General features: G+C 40.5%; 1 protein-coding gene across 1 annotated transcript in view; it reads left to right on the top strand.

The window, feature by feature from the left end:
- mapk1 (mitogen-activated protein kinase 1) overlaps positions 1 to 16838 on the top strand; it is a 114267-nt gene that overhangs the window by 63880 nt on the left and 33549 nt on the right. The window contains exons 2-3 of the mRNA XM_088000186.1: positions 8839 to 9021; positions 13249 to 13438. Coding sequence (XP_087856312.1) covers positions 8839 to 9021; positions 13249 to 13438 — 373 coding nt within the window. The remainder of the gene's footprint in view (positions 1 to 8838; positions 9022 to 13248; positions 13439 to 16838) is intronic.

Genomic DNA, 16838 nt, shown 5'->3' with positions numbered 1-16838 from the left:
GGTGCTCCGGTTTCCTCCCACAATCCAAAGATACGCAGGTTAGGTGAATTGGCCATGTTAAATTGCCCATGGTGTTAGGCGCGTTAGTCAGGGGTAAATATAGGATAGGGGAATGGGTCTTCAGAGGGTTGGTGTGGACTTGTTGGGCTGAAGGGCCTGTTTCCATACTGTAGGGAATCTAATCGAAAATGTTGCTGATCTGAAGAAGTCATAATAGAGTTGAAATGCTAACACTGTTTCTGTCCACAGATGCTGTTGAGCTTTACCAGTGCTTTTGTTTTTCTTGTGGCTGATCTGAATGTATCCAATGTTATGATTTGATTGGAGAACTCTTTGGAATCCTGTCCCTCCCTCATGTGCACTATAATTTAATTTTCAATAAAAATATTTATGCAGCAGCTATAATTAAATGCTATACGAATGTGCGTGTCAGGCCTTTTAATTGCTGACCAGAACTTGAGCAATGTGGTGTTCCAGTGATGAATCACTGTTTCTCTTTCCGTCTGAATGTATTATTACAAACTATCTTGCGCTCATTGAAGGTGTTTTTTTTTTCATCTTGAAGCCACATAGGTATGAATGGACAAAGCAGTTCCAATAGACTTGGATAATCTCAGCATCACTAGCCTGGCACACACTGGTTTCTGTTTTGTTGCTGCTTGAGTGATCTGTGAAAAGAATGGAGATGGACAGACAAGTTGAAATGTTTTTAAGGCTATGGATGGAGTTGAAGTTTTTTTTCAATCCCATCATAAGCTGGTTGTCTTAAATAGCATAAAGGTGGATAAATTCCCAAAAGCTGATCAGGTGTACCCTAGAACTCAGTGGGAAGCTAGGGAAGCAATTACTGAACCCCTTGCTGAGATATTTGGAATCAATGGTCACAGGTGAGGTGCCAGAAAACTGGAGGTTGGCTAACATGTTGCCACTATTTAAGAAAGGTGGTAAAGAAAAGCCTGGGTATTATAGACCGATCAAGACTGTCATTGGTGGACAAGTTGGGGAGAATCCTGAGGGACAGGGTTTACATGTATTTGGAAAAGCAAGAACTGATTAGGGATAGTCAAATGGCTTTGTGCGTGGAAAATCTGGTCTCCCTAACTTGATTGAGTCTTTTGAAGAAATAAGAGGCTTGATGGAGGACAGAGTGCTGGACATGATCTTTCTGGACTTCGTTAAGGCATTCAACAAGGTTGCTCATGGTAGACTGGTTAGCAAGGTTAGATCACAAAATACAGTGAGAACAAGTCATATGGATCCAGAACTGTCTCTCAGGTGGAAGGCAGAGCGTGGTGGAGGGTTGCCTTTCCGACTGGAGGCCTGTGGCCAGTGGTGTGCCATAAGGATCATTGCTGTGTCTATTGTTTTTTGTCATTTATACAAATGATTTGGACTTGAACATAGGAGGTATAGTTAATAAGTTTTCAAGTGACACCAAAATTGAAGTTATAGTGGATAGTGAAGGTTAGTTGCAGAGTGCAACAGATCTTGATAAGATGGGCCAATGGGCTGATGAGTGGCAAATGCAGTTTAATTTAGATAAATGTGAGGTGTTCCATTTTGGAAAGGCAAATCAGGGCAGGAGTTAGCACTTAATGGGAAGGCACTGGGGAGTAGTGCTGAACCTTGGGAGTGCAGGTTCTTGTTCCTTGAAGGTAGAGTTGCAGGCACATAGGATAGTTAAGGCATTTGGAATGCTTTCCTTTATTGGTCAGAGCATTGAGTATAATAGTTGGGAGATCATTCAGCAGATGAACAGGACTGGTGTGGGCAAAGTTTAAAAAAATCACAGCACCAGGTTATAGTCAAACAGGCTACTTGGACGTGCTAGCTTTCAGAACGCTGCTATTTCATGTAGCTAGTGGGGCAGAATCATAAGACCGTATTTATAGCACAAGATCAGTGTAATGCAACTGATATGTTGTATTGAACATCTAAAAGTTCAGTTCTAAGTACAGTAGCAATTCTTTCACATCTTTCAGTTCTGCATTTGAGCTGAAACAAGGTTTTGCCAAGTATAACTGACCTCGATCGTCTCTGATGTCAACATGGTGCATTTTGTGAAGAATTCTTTTATAAAACCCTTCCATGCTTGCTGCTGAGTCTGAGATTAAATAGCTCAACACCAGCTGTAAATTTGCCCACTAACTCTTTGGAGAAGCTTGTTAATTTTCTTGAGTGCTTCAACTAGATTTCTGTGCACTGCTCTACGCATTGATCTCCCTTGGTGAAGCCAGCCTCTCTGGTAACTTTAATTTAAGAACTTTGGTATCTGTCCAGAGTGATTATGTAATTAGTGACTGCTTAAAAGGTATGCACAACTTAAGAATTAAGTGGCTTGTTGGTTAATCTTCACAGTTTATAACATCCTGATGTGTAGCTAATACCAGTTGGACACCGCCACTTTAGAGAAGCCCACCTACTGACTTCAAATGTAAGCCTGATTTAAGATTAGACTTGATAATGTGACAGTGAATTTGCTATTTTTTTGTATTCATTCATGTGATGTGGGCTTCATTTGCTGAGTCAGAATTTAAGGTATTAGTGAGCCACTAAGCTGAACTGCAGTCCATTTGATATTGATAGCCCCACAATGCTGTTCAGGAGTGAGTTTACACAATAGACCAACACAGTAGCCACGTTCCGATCTGACAACTGATGCTTGTTTGTCAATCTTAACTATACCAGAGCAGTGGGAAGGAACAAGGGAGAGCACAGTGACAACGTTGTCCAATAATGACAAAAGGTGGGACCAACATATCCAGTGAACTCTGGATATCAAGGGATACACAGGATTTGATTTGGCTTTTTTAAAAAAGCTCATGACAGATCCCGAGGACTCAAAATCCTGTCAGCCTTGGAACAATACAGAAAGTGCCACAGGAATTTCTTTGGACATAGGATGATTAATATGTGGAACTCATTGCAGAAGGGTTTGGAAGCCAAGTCATTGAGTTTATTTAAGACAGGCTCTTGATTAGTAAGGGGATAAAGATTTTTGGAAAGAAGGCAGGAGAATGAGATTGAAATATAACAGCTGTGATTAAATAGCAGAGCAGAGTCGATGGGCCAACTGGCCTAATTCTGCTCCTACACTTTATGGTCTTCTGAAAAAAATTATAAATTAGAGCAAAAAGTTGACTTCAAAGAATAATGGCAGTTTAAGATAAAGGTAAACAAAGTTCTTTTGAGTACATTATGAATCAAAGCTTTTGATAAGGTCCTATGTGGGTGGGTGATAGCGAAGCAAATTTAGCAAATGGGGTCCAGAATTGTCTGAGTGGCAGGAAGTAGAGCATGACAATCGAGGGCTGATTTCATAACTAACAGCCTGTCACCAGTGGATTTCCGCACGGATCAGTGGGCCCCTTTGTAGCATATATAAACTCTTTTAGATTTGAATGTAGGAGAATTGATCAGTAGATTTGTAGATAGTATGACAACTGGTTGAGTGGTAAATGGTGAGGAGGATATAGACTGGCTGGTCAAATGGATTGATTTGTGGCAAATGAATTCAGTCCTGATGAGGGATCATGCACTTGAGCAGAATAAACAAAGCAAAGACATAAGTGAATGGTAGGACCCCAGGAAACACCAAGGGTCAGCTGGATTGTGATGTTCATATCCACCTAAGCTGGTGGAGCAGGTAGATGAAGTGGTCAAAAGAGCCCATGGGATACTTGCCTTTATTAGTCGAGGCACAGTTAACAATAGAGGAGTGATGGTACCATATGAAACATTGGCTGGGCTACAGCTAGAGTGTTATGTGCAGTTCTGGAATCCATGTTATTGGAGGAATGTGATTGCACTTGAGAGGGAAGATTTACCAGGATGTTTCCTGGACTGGAGAGTTTTGAGTATGTTGGATAGACTGGGGTTATTTTCCTTGGAGCAGAGGAGGCTGTGGAGGTTAAGGAGCATAAAATTGAGGGGCAGAGGGCAGATGGGACAAACATTTCCCCTTGGTGGAGTGATCAATGATGGGGAGGGGGGGGTGAAAGCAAGGGCATAGATTTAAGGTTATGGGCATGAGGTTTAGAGGGGATATGAAGAATATTTTTCACCAAGTGGATGGTGGGAATCTGGAACCCCCTTCCTGAGTGGTAAAGGCACCTAACATTGTACAAGAATTTAGATGTACACTTGCGAAGGCAAGGCAATGGACTAAGTGCTGGAAAATGGGATTAAAACAGTTCATTGGTTGTTTATGACCAGCGCAGCCTCAACTGGCCTCTTGTGCTGTAGATCAAGACACTCCAAGGCACCGGGCGGCACGGTAGCACAGTGGTTAGCACTGCTGCCTCACAGCGCCTGAGACCCGGGTTCACTTCCCGCCTCAGGCGACTGTGTGGAGTTTGCACATTCTCCCCGTGTCTGCGTGGGTTTCCTCCGGGTGCTCCGGTTTCCTCCCACAGTCCAAAGATGTGCAGGTCAGGTGAATTGGCCATGTTAAATTGTCCATAGTGTTAGGTAAGGGGTAAATGTAGGGGTATGGGTGGGTTGCGCTTCGGCGGGTCGGTGTGGACTTGTTGGGCCGAAGGGCCTGTTTCCACACTGTAATGTAATCTAATCTAATCTAATCACTGACTTGTCTTAGGTTATCTTCCAGATTAATTTGTGCAGTTAATTTCTCACTCGTCTGCTCAATAAAACCATAGTGTGTTGCTGAGGTCTGCCATTACCAGAAATGTATGTGCAGTTTACCAGATGGCAGTGTGATCTTTGCATTGATAACATGATCCAGGGCAAAAATCTATAATTGTACTTGTGATTTTCAAAAATTCTGAAGCAATTTTTTTACCCTAAACTAATTAAATTGTTAAAGCATGATTTAATTTTTCAATTACTTAGTGGGTGGGGGGAGGGGAGCATTCAATGCTTTCCTCAATGTGGATAATTTTAATGGATCATTATAATCCTACTTGTTCATGAAGTTAAATAATTTTTTCTTAGAAATTGTTCTCTCTGCCCTACTTGTCATGTAACTTTAATACGACTCCTTTGGTGAGGGATAATTGCACTTGGAATGCAGAATGTGAAGGAACTGTGCCAGGATAATAGAAATCCACTGAGTATGACATGCCTTTTAGGCTATAAATTAGCCTTTGGCAATCTGTACATGAGTCTGGATTTTGTGCAAGTGATCACTATCTTGTATATTATTTAAGGCTCCAAAGACCTCTTAATAGACAAGGTTGCGGTTGCCTTTGCCTTTCAATCTGCAGTTGGATAAAGACACTCCAAGGCACCGGGCGGCACGGTGGCACAGTGGTTAGCACTGCTGCCTCACAGCGCCAGAGACCCGGGTTCAATTCCCACCTCAGGCGACTCACTGTGTGGAGTTTGCACATTCTCCCCGTGTCTGCGTGGGTTTCCTCCGGGTGCTCCGGTTTCCTCCCACAGTCCAAAGATGTGCAGGTCAGGTGAGTTGGCCATGCTAAATTGCCTGTAGTGTTAGGTAAGGGGTAAATGTAGGGGTATGGGTGGGTTGTGCTTCGGCGGGTCGGTGTCGACTCGTTGGGCTGAAGGGCCTGTTTCCGCACTGTAATGTAATCTAATCTATATATTTAATTTCCACAATTGGTTTTTGCAAGTTGATAAAATTTAAAAATGCAGATCGAACATTGCAAGTATGTATAGCTGCAAGTCTTTATCTTCAATTTTATGAAGATAAAGGAGCAGGCTGAATACTTGAGCAAATGACCTGTTTTAAATGGTGTTTGTGTACAGAATCTTATGGTTGGCTTCATAGTAAACATATAGCTAAGGACACTTTTTTCCACTCTCAGACTCTGAACACTTTACGTGTGAATTGGTTTTTATTTGAAAGGCCATGTTTAATTCAAATATGTTATCATTCTGTGAGCAAAATAGTTAATTTTGGGGTTAAGTTTTGTAGGAAATCTAAATTTGAACTGAATGAGTGCAGAGATTGTGTTGTAACTGCACAAGAATGAAATTTAATATTTCAAGTGATCTTCAGAATTGGTAAAATCAGTAAGGGCTTTTTTCCAGATGTTGTTTGACCTGTTAAATAGTTCCAATGTTTTGTGTCCAACATAATCAATGGCTGATATTTTGTAATAGGCACAAAATAGGCTATTGTAATAGGCTATCAACGCTCCCATTATTAGTGAGTAGCTGCGCTGTCACTTACTGAGTCTGACATGCAAATTTAACAAGTGAAGTTATCCAATTTGCCCTGCTACCCAATGAGCTACGATGTATTCATTCCTTATTGAGCCTTGGCATTAATGTAAGGGTAGGATACCTACCCACTTAAGGCTGCCACATTTAGATGTAAGTAAATGTTTTATGCCTTAAGCCTTTATTACTGCAGCACAATTCCAGCATACCACATTTGATTTAGAGTATGGAGTCTGATTCCAGCAGAATTTAATTATTGGAAATACTTTAAAGCTTTTTTTCTTGTCTCATCTCTCCGAATGCAATCTATCTTTGCCTTCCTCAGTGGATGATTTTATGATGAATTGAATATTCATTGTTACTTGGTTAGACTGCATATCTAAATGGATTCTTCCGTCTGGTTGAAGAAACATATTATGGTCCTGCTGTTATGTCATAGATCTATTGTAAAGGGCACCTTACTGGGAATGATCTCTAGAATCTGTAAACTGCCTCTGTCTCAAAATATCTGTTGGCAATTATAAGGGTAATGAACACCTGTTTTTCTTCATTCCCAGCATTTTTGGTCCCTCGAACCATTCGTTCTTGCTGGGCTGCCTAGAACTTTTAAATGTGTTGCTGGAAAAGCGCAGCAGGTCAGGTAGCATCAAAGGAGAAGGAGAATCGACGTTTCGGGCATAAGCCCTTCAGGAATCCTGAAGAAGGGCTTATGCCCAAAACGTCGATTCTCCTTCTCCTTTGATGCTGCCTGACCTGCTGCACTTTTCCAGCAACACATTTTTAAGCTCTGATCCCCAGCATCTGCGGTCCTCACTTTCTCCTCTTGCCTAGAGCTTTTGAACTCTTCAGTAATCTTATTACTGTTACCAAAGGCAACTCAGACTATTGAATGATGGGAAGGCAGCTGAGTGACCAGGTGTATTTAATCTGTTAATACCATTTTCATTTTGGTCATAACAGTTCTTAGAATCAAAAGGAATATAAATATTTTAATTTGTTGCTTTGGATTGGTCTTGCTGCTGTCAACGCAAACTTTGCAGGTCAGAATCACTAGTACTGTGGCCTGGTTACACAATGCAAAATGCTCCCTCCAGATTCGGCTCCATTTCTGGCTAATCTACGGTTGTAGTGTACGAGATTTATTGCAATTCAGTTGAGAGTGCAAGAACATCATCCACTGTGCTTTCTTTACTGCTGTGTTTTAACATCGAGTAAGTGAAAGATATGCCTTAGGGTGGATGCATGCACTTCCTCCTTGCATCATGACTGGATTACCACCTGGAAGGTTTTAATTCAGATGTTGGACTTTATTTGCAAACCTGCAAATTATGCAGAGAAATTAATATCGGCTTGTCCAGTGACATTCAAAACAGTATGACTTCCCAACAAAACGAGGTTACTCATCTACCCATCTCTTGTTTGCTATTTGTGATCAATGAAATTAGACCATTACCCAAGTCAATTTCTTCCATAGGTATTAGTGGCCATGTGCCATTTAGTCCAATGAGTTTAAAGCTGAAGTCCAATTGTATCATTTATTGCATGTGCAGTGGCACTTAGCCCACAAGGCACACCTGGATTTCTCTTGCTTGAAAGTGCAAATTAATTAGAACATAACCATTCCTTTAAAGCACTGTGGCATGCATTCAGACTCAACCCTCTCTGCTGAGAAGCTGGGACATCTGAGGAATGTCCATGGAGTGTTTGGTCATTCAGGGTGTTGCATGCGGGTATGATCTAAAGGTGTATGCATACGTGTACACATGGAGGGAAGCACAAAGTTATTGTAAGTACAGTAAATCTATCTGCAAAATTATGAATCGCATATTCATCTATCTGCACCAAAAAATCTCAAATCAACATCTGCAGGCAAAAATTGCATACCTGTGACTTGTAACCTTTTTTAAATGAGCTTTGCACTCCTGAATTTCATTTGTCGGGGTGGGTCTCAGGAACAGGTACACAGATACAGAGGAATGACTGTAAAAAGCTGAAATACACAGCAGATAATCAGCTGTTCAGAAAATATTCTCATGGGGTTTAATTTTCTAACAAGGGGAAGGTCCTGCTGGATGTTATCTTCCAAAATTGTTTAGATTCTGGAAAGATCCCAGCAGTTTGGAAAACCCTATTTAAGAAAAGAGGGAGCGACCGGTCATAAATTTCTGTTAGAAAAATGCTGGAATTTTTTCTTGAAAATAGCAAGTGGATATTTTAAAAATTATAGTACAATTAGGCAGAGCCAACATTTTATGAAAAGAACATTTTGTCTAAATATAGACAACTTTTTGACAAATCACAGGCATTCTCCATACATTTTTCTGAGTTAACATTAGCTTCGTTTGTTTTCTATTGCCTTTTTTTTGCTGCAGTTCCCACTCTAACTCTCCCATTTTTGTCTGAAAGATCTGTTAAAACAACTTGAAGGTGCAATTAAGGTGTGGTATATTGTACACAACGCATCATTTTTGGGGTACCTGATTAGTTAAACTGTCACTCAGCTGCTATATTTTGTCCTGGTTTTTTATTTGAAGATTTAATGATTGATCTTCTCTTGTATATTGTCTATTTAAAAATAAGTATTTTCATTTCTATTCTAATCCTGTGAATTTATGCAGATATATTGCTGAGTGGTATTAGTTTTGGATTCTATGAATTTGTGTCCTATGCAGTGAAATATTGTTTTTACAGCTCTGCCCATGACAATGTGAATAAAGTTCGAGTGGCCATCAAAAAGATCAGCCCTTTTGAACACCAGACATACTGCCAGCGAACTCTGCGTGAGATTAAAATCCTGCTGCGCTTCAAACATGAGAATATCATCGGCATCAATGACATCATCAGAGCCCCCACCATTGACCAGATGAAAGATGTGTATCCTGCTTAAACAGCATTTGTAAAAAAAAAATGTCTTATTTATGTTCAGGGTTAGCATATTGCCCTTTCACCCCTTGAGCATGATTTTGAATCCATCCTAAGTTAATTGTGTAAACTCATTTTTGTGTTAGTTGTAAGGGAAAGGAAGTGAGCTGTATCAAGTCTCTTCCTGGTATTTGGCTGAAAAACAGTTGCATGAACATACAATAGAACAGTCATTTTCAACCTTGTTGAAAGCCTGCAATGGTGTGGGATTTGGAAGAACTGTGCCAAGCGTGTACTCTGCTGCTGTCAAGGTATTTTGTTAGGCCGAATGGATGAAGCTTTACTGCGTAAATGCTCATGCCAAATCTAATCCGAGAACACAATTGTTCAGACATAATGTTCAATTTCCCTTCCCTTGAATGTGTAATACACGAGTTTGTGGAACGTTTTTGCAATAATCTCTAAAAGAGCACCTTCTGAATTTAACCAGAGAAAGGGCTACATGAGAGAGAATTAGTTGCCAGCCTCATAATTGAAGGTACCCCAATGTAGCAGGGATCATTTGATTAAACTTCAGGCTCAATTTGAGGGAGGGTTCAAATTTTAAACCTAAGGGCAATTATGAGGGCATGAAAGCAGACCTAACTAAAGTGAACTGGCTAATTAAGGGATAAGTCAATAGAGAATGAAGTTGCTGACATCTAAAGGGATATTTCAGATACACTCTGACAAAGAAAAATCTAAGCCAGGACCTATTGACTCTGGTTAACAAAAAGTTTAAAAAATGCTATCAAACTTTAAAATCATGTGATTGTGCAGAGACAGGTCAAAAGATTAGACTTTTTCTTTAGAAATACAAAGAATGACAAAACTAAAGAAAGGTCTAGTACAAAAAAATTAGAAATAGAAGAGCAGTAAGAGATTCTGTTTTTTTGAGTTAGTGAATGTTGAACCAATAAATAGAAGATGAGTTTGGGAAATCAATAATAGGAAATAACAACCAGTTAATTGAACATGTATTTTGCATAGGTCTTTTGCTAGAGAGGCCAGACATAAATCCCCAAAAGGCTATAAATCAGAAAATGGAATGGAGAAAGGAACGCCAAAGAGAAAAATTTCAATTATCATGGAAGTGATATTGAGCAAATCTCTGAAGCTTGGAATGACAAGCCATAATTAAGACTTTATCTAGATAGATAGAATCTTAAATGAAGTGGCTAGTTAAGCAGTTGATGCATTCATTAAGTTTCCAAACTTGCTGAAAGTTGGGAAGGTTCCATTAGATTGTGAACTAGTCAATCCAAAAAGGGAGGGAGACTAAACAAGTTACAAGCCTGTTGACTTAGCTTTGACATTCACTATGAAAATTAACTGTGCAGAGTCAACATGGTTTTTTGTGCAAGGGAAATTGTATAACCAGTTTATTAGAATTCCTAAAAGTAAGTGGATAAAGGGGAAATAGTAGTTATATAGCATTTGGATTTGATTTCCAGAAAACATTTCATAAAGTGCTATACCAAAGACTATTGCGAAAAACATAAGCTTAACGTGTAGGCGGTAAATATTTGGGATGATTTGAAGATTGGCTGGTTTTGCTTTAGGCACAAATAGGTCACTTTGTGGTTGGCAAGATGTATTCAGATGCCACAGGAATCCGTGCAGGGGCCTCAAATTTTTACAATGTACATAAACTTAGTCGAAAGAACCAAAAGTTTGCTGAGGACAAGCAGAAAAATAAACTATGAAGAGACGGCAAAGAGATATAGGTAGGTTGTGAGTGGGCATTGATCTGGCAGATGGAGTGTAATGTGGGAAAATGCCCATTTTGGAAGGAATAATAAAGCATATTAGGTAAATAGTACAGCTGAGATTTTGAGGGATCTTGGTTTCAGAGTGTTTGGAATGAGGAAGGTTAATAGGTAAGGGTAGTAATTAGGAAAGCTCATAGAATGTATTTTATGTGAGTAATTCAATACAAAAATGGAGGTATTTCAGTTCGGATGTTGGTAATACTACATCTGGCATATTTTGTACAGTCCAGGTTTCCTGATGTAAAGAAGGATCTAAATGCATTAGAAGCAATTCTGAGAAGGATTACTAGATTAATACCAGAAATGGCTAGATTGTTTTATGAGGGAAAGTTGGTCAGATTAAATTTCTATGTATTGGAGTTGAGAAGAATTAAGGGGTAATTTGAACTGAAAAATATAAGATCCTGAGGGGTCTTAACAGAGTGGGTTTGGAAAGCATATTTCATGTTTTGGGAGAGTTTTTAGAATTAGGAGTGACCATTGAAATATAATTGGTCACTCAGTTGAGAGATGAGTAGAATTTCTTTTTGGTCATGTCTTTTGTACACTTCATGAAAATGTAGTGCAGGAATAAGAGTCTTTAAACGTTTTTACTTTGGAAGTAGGTAGATTTTTATTATTTTGAATTAGGGGTAAAGGTGAAGCAGGAGTGTGGAGTTATCAGCTTAACCACGATCTTGTTGAACTGTAGAGAAGGCTTGGGTTGGAGGCCAAGTGACATACTCCTCCCATTAATTTGTATGTTGGTTTATACACCCTCCAAAAGATTAAATAAAATCAGTCCTGCAAGTCATCTGACTATAAATCACTACAATATCTGGATGCAGTTGCAGAGTAGAGTATATTTGTGACCCACTTAAGGGAAAGACAACCTGAGGGACAGGATTTACGTATGTTTGGAAAATCAAGGACTGATTGGGGTAGTCAACATGATTTTGTGTCCCACATTTCCTGCCTCAGGCAACTGTCTGTGTGCAGTTTGCACATTCTCCCCGTGTCTGCGTGGGTTTCCTCCCACAGTCCAGGTCAGGTGAATTGGCCATGCTAAATTGCCCATGGTGTTGGGCGCATTAGTTAGAGGGCGATGGATCTGGCTGGGTTGCGCTTCGGAGGGTCGGTGTGGACTTGTTGGGCCGAAGGGCCTGTTTCCACACTGTAGGGAATCTAATCTAACTTGAGTTTTTTAAAGCAATGAAGAGGATTGTGGGCAGAGTGGTGGATGTGATCTAATGGATTTCAGTAAGGCATTTGACAAGGTTCCACTGCTTTTCATCATTTATATAAATGATGGGGACTTGAACATAAGTATGGTTAGTAAGTTTGCAGATAACACTAAAATTGGTGTATTGGACAGTGAAGGTTACCTCAGTACAAGGGGACCTTGATCAGATGGGTCGAGGAGTGGCAGATGGAGTTTAACTTGGGTAAATGTGAGGGGCTGCACTTTGGAATGGCAAATCAGGGCAGGGCTTATACACTTAATGGCAAGGTCCTGGGGAATGTTGCTGAACAAAGAGACCTTGGAGGGAAAGTTCATAGCTCCTTGACAATGGAGTCACAGGTAGATAGGATAGTGATTGCTGTTATTGGTTAGTGCATTGAGTGTAGGAGTTGGGAGGTCATGTTACGGCTGTACAGGATGTTGGTTAGGTTACTTTTGGTATACTGCGTTTGGTTCTGGTTGCCCTGCTACAGAAAGAATATTGTGAAACCTGAAAGGGCTCAGAAAAGATTTAAAGGGATATTGTCAGAGTTAGAGCTATAAAGAGAGGCTGAATAGACTGGGTCCATTTTTCTCTGGAGCATCGGAAGTTGAGGGTGACCTTAGATTTAGAAAATTGAGGTCCATTTACTCTATTCATATACAAGTTATTTTCCCTGAGCTGGGAGAGTCCAGAACTAGAGGTCATATGTTTAGGGTGAGAAGGGAAAGATTTTCAAAGGGACCTAAGGGGCAACTTTTTCAAGCAGAGGGTGGTGCATATATGGAATGAGCTGCTGGGGAGGTGGGTGGAGGCTGCTACATTTACAGCATTTAAAAGGCATCTGGATGGGTATATGAATGGGCCAAATGCTGGCAAATGGAACTAGATTAATTTCGGATATCTGATCAGCATGGGCAAATTGGGCTGAAGGGTCCGTTTCCATGCTGTACAGCTCTGATATCTGAAGGATTGAAGTTTAATTCTGTGGTTTCAATACTGTAGATTTGCAGTCTGATTTTTTTTTTTAAAAAGTTGATTGAAGTAAATGGGAAGAGTTTTCCATTTGACATGTTTTACCAAGTCACATTGAAAAGATCAATAGTGTCACTGCAAACAGTTTTGCAGAAAAATAATCCATTTTATAGTTAAAACCATTTTAGTTTTCTTCAACAGACTGCATAGGCTGTGTTGGAATACTTGTGGTTTCCTTGACTTGTTCTCAGATACATTGTACAGGACCTGATGGAAACAGACCTGTATAAATTGCTGAAGACTCAGAATCTTAGCAATGATCATATCTGTTACTTCCTGTATCAGATCCTGCGAGGGTTAAAGTACATCCACTCTGCCAATGTCCTTCATCGGGATCTCAAACCATCCAACCTACTGCTGAATACCACCTGTGACCTGAAGGTTAGTGACTTGCATTTCCTTTTTTGCACTGAGATTGACAAATGATAGAAAAAAGTTTGGACAAACAATGGCTGTTCTGAAAGTACTGCAGGCATGAGCAGTTATCTTCTCAGACTTTGACAGTGTACTTAGCCCATGGTTGGAGAAATGTAGGAAAAGCGTCAGACATCTGCAGCAAAAACATTTTTAAAAAATTCACTCATAGGATGTGGAAGTCACTATCAAGGCTGCATATATTTCTCATTCCTAATTGCTCTATGCCTGGCAGTCTTTGTAATGAAGATGCACTTTTATTGCGTTGTGGAGGGTTCTAGGATTTGACCTACTGACACTGAAGGAACAGTGTGTCTGACGGATTGCAATAAAAATGGACCTTACCTCAACAATTTCATATCAGTGCTGTGGCAGGGAGATTAACGAGGTGGTTCAACTAATTTAGCAGAATGAGAGCATCTGATGAACTGTTGAGCGATACAAGGTGCAGAGGGGACTGGGGAAATGTAAAACACTGGTCCCATCTGTGGATTACTCTAATCAGATGGAGGAATGAGGCAGCTGATGAGTTTGGGTGCATGTAATAAAAATAAGGTTAATGAACTGCAGGCATTAGTAGACACTTAATTTAAATGTAGTAGTAGCAGCAATAGAGTCCTGGCTGTCAAGGTAATAGAATGTTCCTGTCAACTATGTATTCAATGAAAATGGGGAAGGCAGCAAAGGAGTTGGTTGTATTGATCAATGATACTGTAATGCACTAGAAAGAGCTGATGCTTTTGCAGGTTCAAAGATCACAATCTATTTAGCTAAAATCTAGGAACAACCGGGAACCTGTGTTACTGGGTATGTATGGTAGGCCACCAAAATATGGCAGGAAGTTGTAAGAGGTTTGTAGGTATTTCTACGTTTCTAGAAAGTATAGTGGTGGTGGCGGCGACTTAGGTATCCTAATATTGACTGAAAGGAAGAGGGGAATGTAGTAATTTGTGGTGTCCAAATAGTGCTTAAGAAATGAACAAAGAAATCTAGTTCTGGGCTATGAAGAACATGTTTCAGCAGGGGAACATTTGGAAAACTGTGACAATATTGTTAAGTTTAGAGGTGTGAAAAAGGAAGAGGGAAAAAATAACTTCTTTCAGCAAGGCATTCGATAAGATTCCCCATAGTAGGCTATTATACAAAATGTGGAGGAATGGGATTGTGGGAGACATAGCAGTTTGGATCAGTAATTGGCTTGCTGAAAGAAAACAGAGGGTTGTAGTTGATGGGACATGTTCATCTTGGTGTCCAGTTATTAGCGGTGTACTGCAAGGGTCGGTGCTGGGTCCACTGCTGTTCGCCAGTTCTATAAATGACCTGGATAAGGGCTTAGAAGGGTGGGTTAGTAAATTTGCAGACGACACGAAGGTCGGTGGAGTTGTAGATAGTGACTAAGAATGTAGTAGGTTGCAAAGAGACACAGAATGCAGAGCTGGGCTGAGGGGTGGCAAATGGAGTTTAATGTGGACAAGTGTGAGGTGATACACTTTGGATGGAGTAATCAGAATGCAAAGTACTGGGCTAATGGTAAGATTCTTGGAAGTGCAGATGTCATGTACACAGATCCCTGAAAGTTGCCACCCAGATTGACAGGGTTGTTAAGATGGCATAGTGTTTTGGCCTGTATTAATAGAGGGATTGAGTTCCGGAACCAGGAGGTTATGCTGCAGCTGTACAAAGCTCTGGTATGGCCACACTTGGAGTATTGTGTACAGTTCTGGTCATCGCATTATGTGGAAGCTTTGGAAAGGGTGCAGAGGAGATTTACTAGGATGTTGCCTGGTATGGAAGGAATGTCTTACGAGGGAAGGCTGAGGACTTTGAGGCTCTTATGAGAGAAGGAGGTTGAGAGGTGACTTAATAGATACATACAAGATAATTGGAGGGTTAGATAGGGTGGACAGGGAGAGCCTTTTTCCAAGTATGGGGACGGCAAACATGAGGGGACACAACTTTAAAGTGAGGGGAGATAGGTATAAGACAGATGTCAGAGGTAGTTCCCTTAACTGAGTAGTAAGAGTATGGAATGTTCTGCCTGCAACAGTAGTAGATTCGCCAAGTTTAAGTGCATTTAAGTCGTCATTGGACAGGAATATGGACGTACATGGGATAGTGTAGGTGGGATGGGCTTCAGATTAGTATGACAGGGCGGTGCAACACAGAGGGCTGAAGGGCCTGTACTGCGCTGTTATGTTCTATAATACTCCAAATGTGGTTGATTAAAGTTTTATAAAGCTGCAACATGACTTACCAACTCCTGTACTCAATACCCTGACCAGTAAGGGCAAACATATGGTTTGTTGCCTTTATCTGATGATCCACTTGCAGCTTTCAGACTTCCACCCTAAATCCATCTGTATTTCAATGTTCCTAAAGGTCCTGCCATTTACAGTATACTTTCCTCTTGCATTCTTTGTATGTCTGTATTAAACTCCATATGCTATTTCTCCACCCAGCGTTTCAACTGATCTATATCTTGCTATATTCTTTGACAACCTTCCCCACTATTTGCAATTCCACCAAAGTTTGTCCTCTGCAAATATAATCAGACTACTTACATTTTCAGAGCTGAAAGTGTTGCTGGAAAAGCGCAACAGGTCAGGCAGTATCCAAGCAGCAGGATAATCAACATTTCGGGCATGAGCCCTTCTTCAGGCTGTTTCCCGAAACGTCGATTCTCCTGCTCCTTGGATGCTGCCTGACCTGTGCTTTTCCAGCAACACATTTTCAGCTCTGATCTCCAGCATCTGCAGTCCTCACTTTCTCCTACTTACATTTTCAACCATACAAATTAACAAATAACAGATGTCCTGGCAGTCATCCTTGTGGCCACTGGTCATAGACCTCCAGTTGGAAACACATTCCGCCCCTCCCCCAAACTATCCTCTTGACTTCTACGACCATGGCAATTAAGTCCACCTTGCCAATTCTCCTTGGTCTCCTGCAACTTAATCTTCTCGACTGGCCTACCATATAGAACAGTGTCAATATTTTAGTAAAGTTCATGTAGACTACATTTACTGTGCTACCCTCATGGAACAGGACATCATAGAGACAGGTCTAAGCTGACAATGTTATTCTGGAGTAATCTCATCTGCCTGAAAATGGTCTGTATCCCTCTATTCCCTGCCTGTTCATGTCTGTTAAATTTTGCAATTGTATCTGCTTCCACCTCCCCTGGTAGTGCATTTCAGAGACCTACAGCCCTCTGGTTTTTTGAAAAAAGCTTTTATCATGTTCATTACTTAAAATTCAAATCAGATTTGAAACCAGACAAAGCCATGCTGCCTATCTTTCAAGTCCACTCTTTTCCAAATGCGAGTAAATCCTGTCTCCAATAATTTCCCTACTACTGATTTCGGGC

This window comes from Chiloscyllium plagiosum, unplaced genomic scaffold, assembly GCF_037043375.1.
Source record: "Chiloscyllium plagiosum isolate Xiang-an unplaced genomic scaffold, Cpla_swu_hap1 HiC_scaffold_24, whole genome shotgun sequence".
Classification (NCBI taxonomy): Eukaryota; Metazoa; Chordata; class Chondrichthyes; order Orectolobiformes; family Hemiscylliidae; genus Chiloscyllium; species Chiloscyllium plagiosum.
The sequence above is the reverse complement of the archived record's forward strand: the minus strand, read 5'-3'. Positions and strand labels throughout refer to the sequence as shown.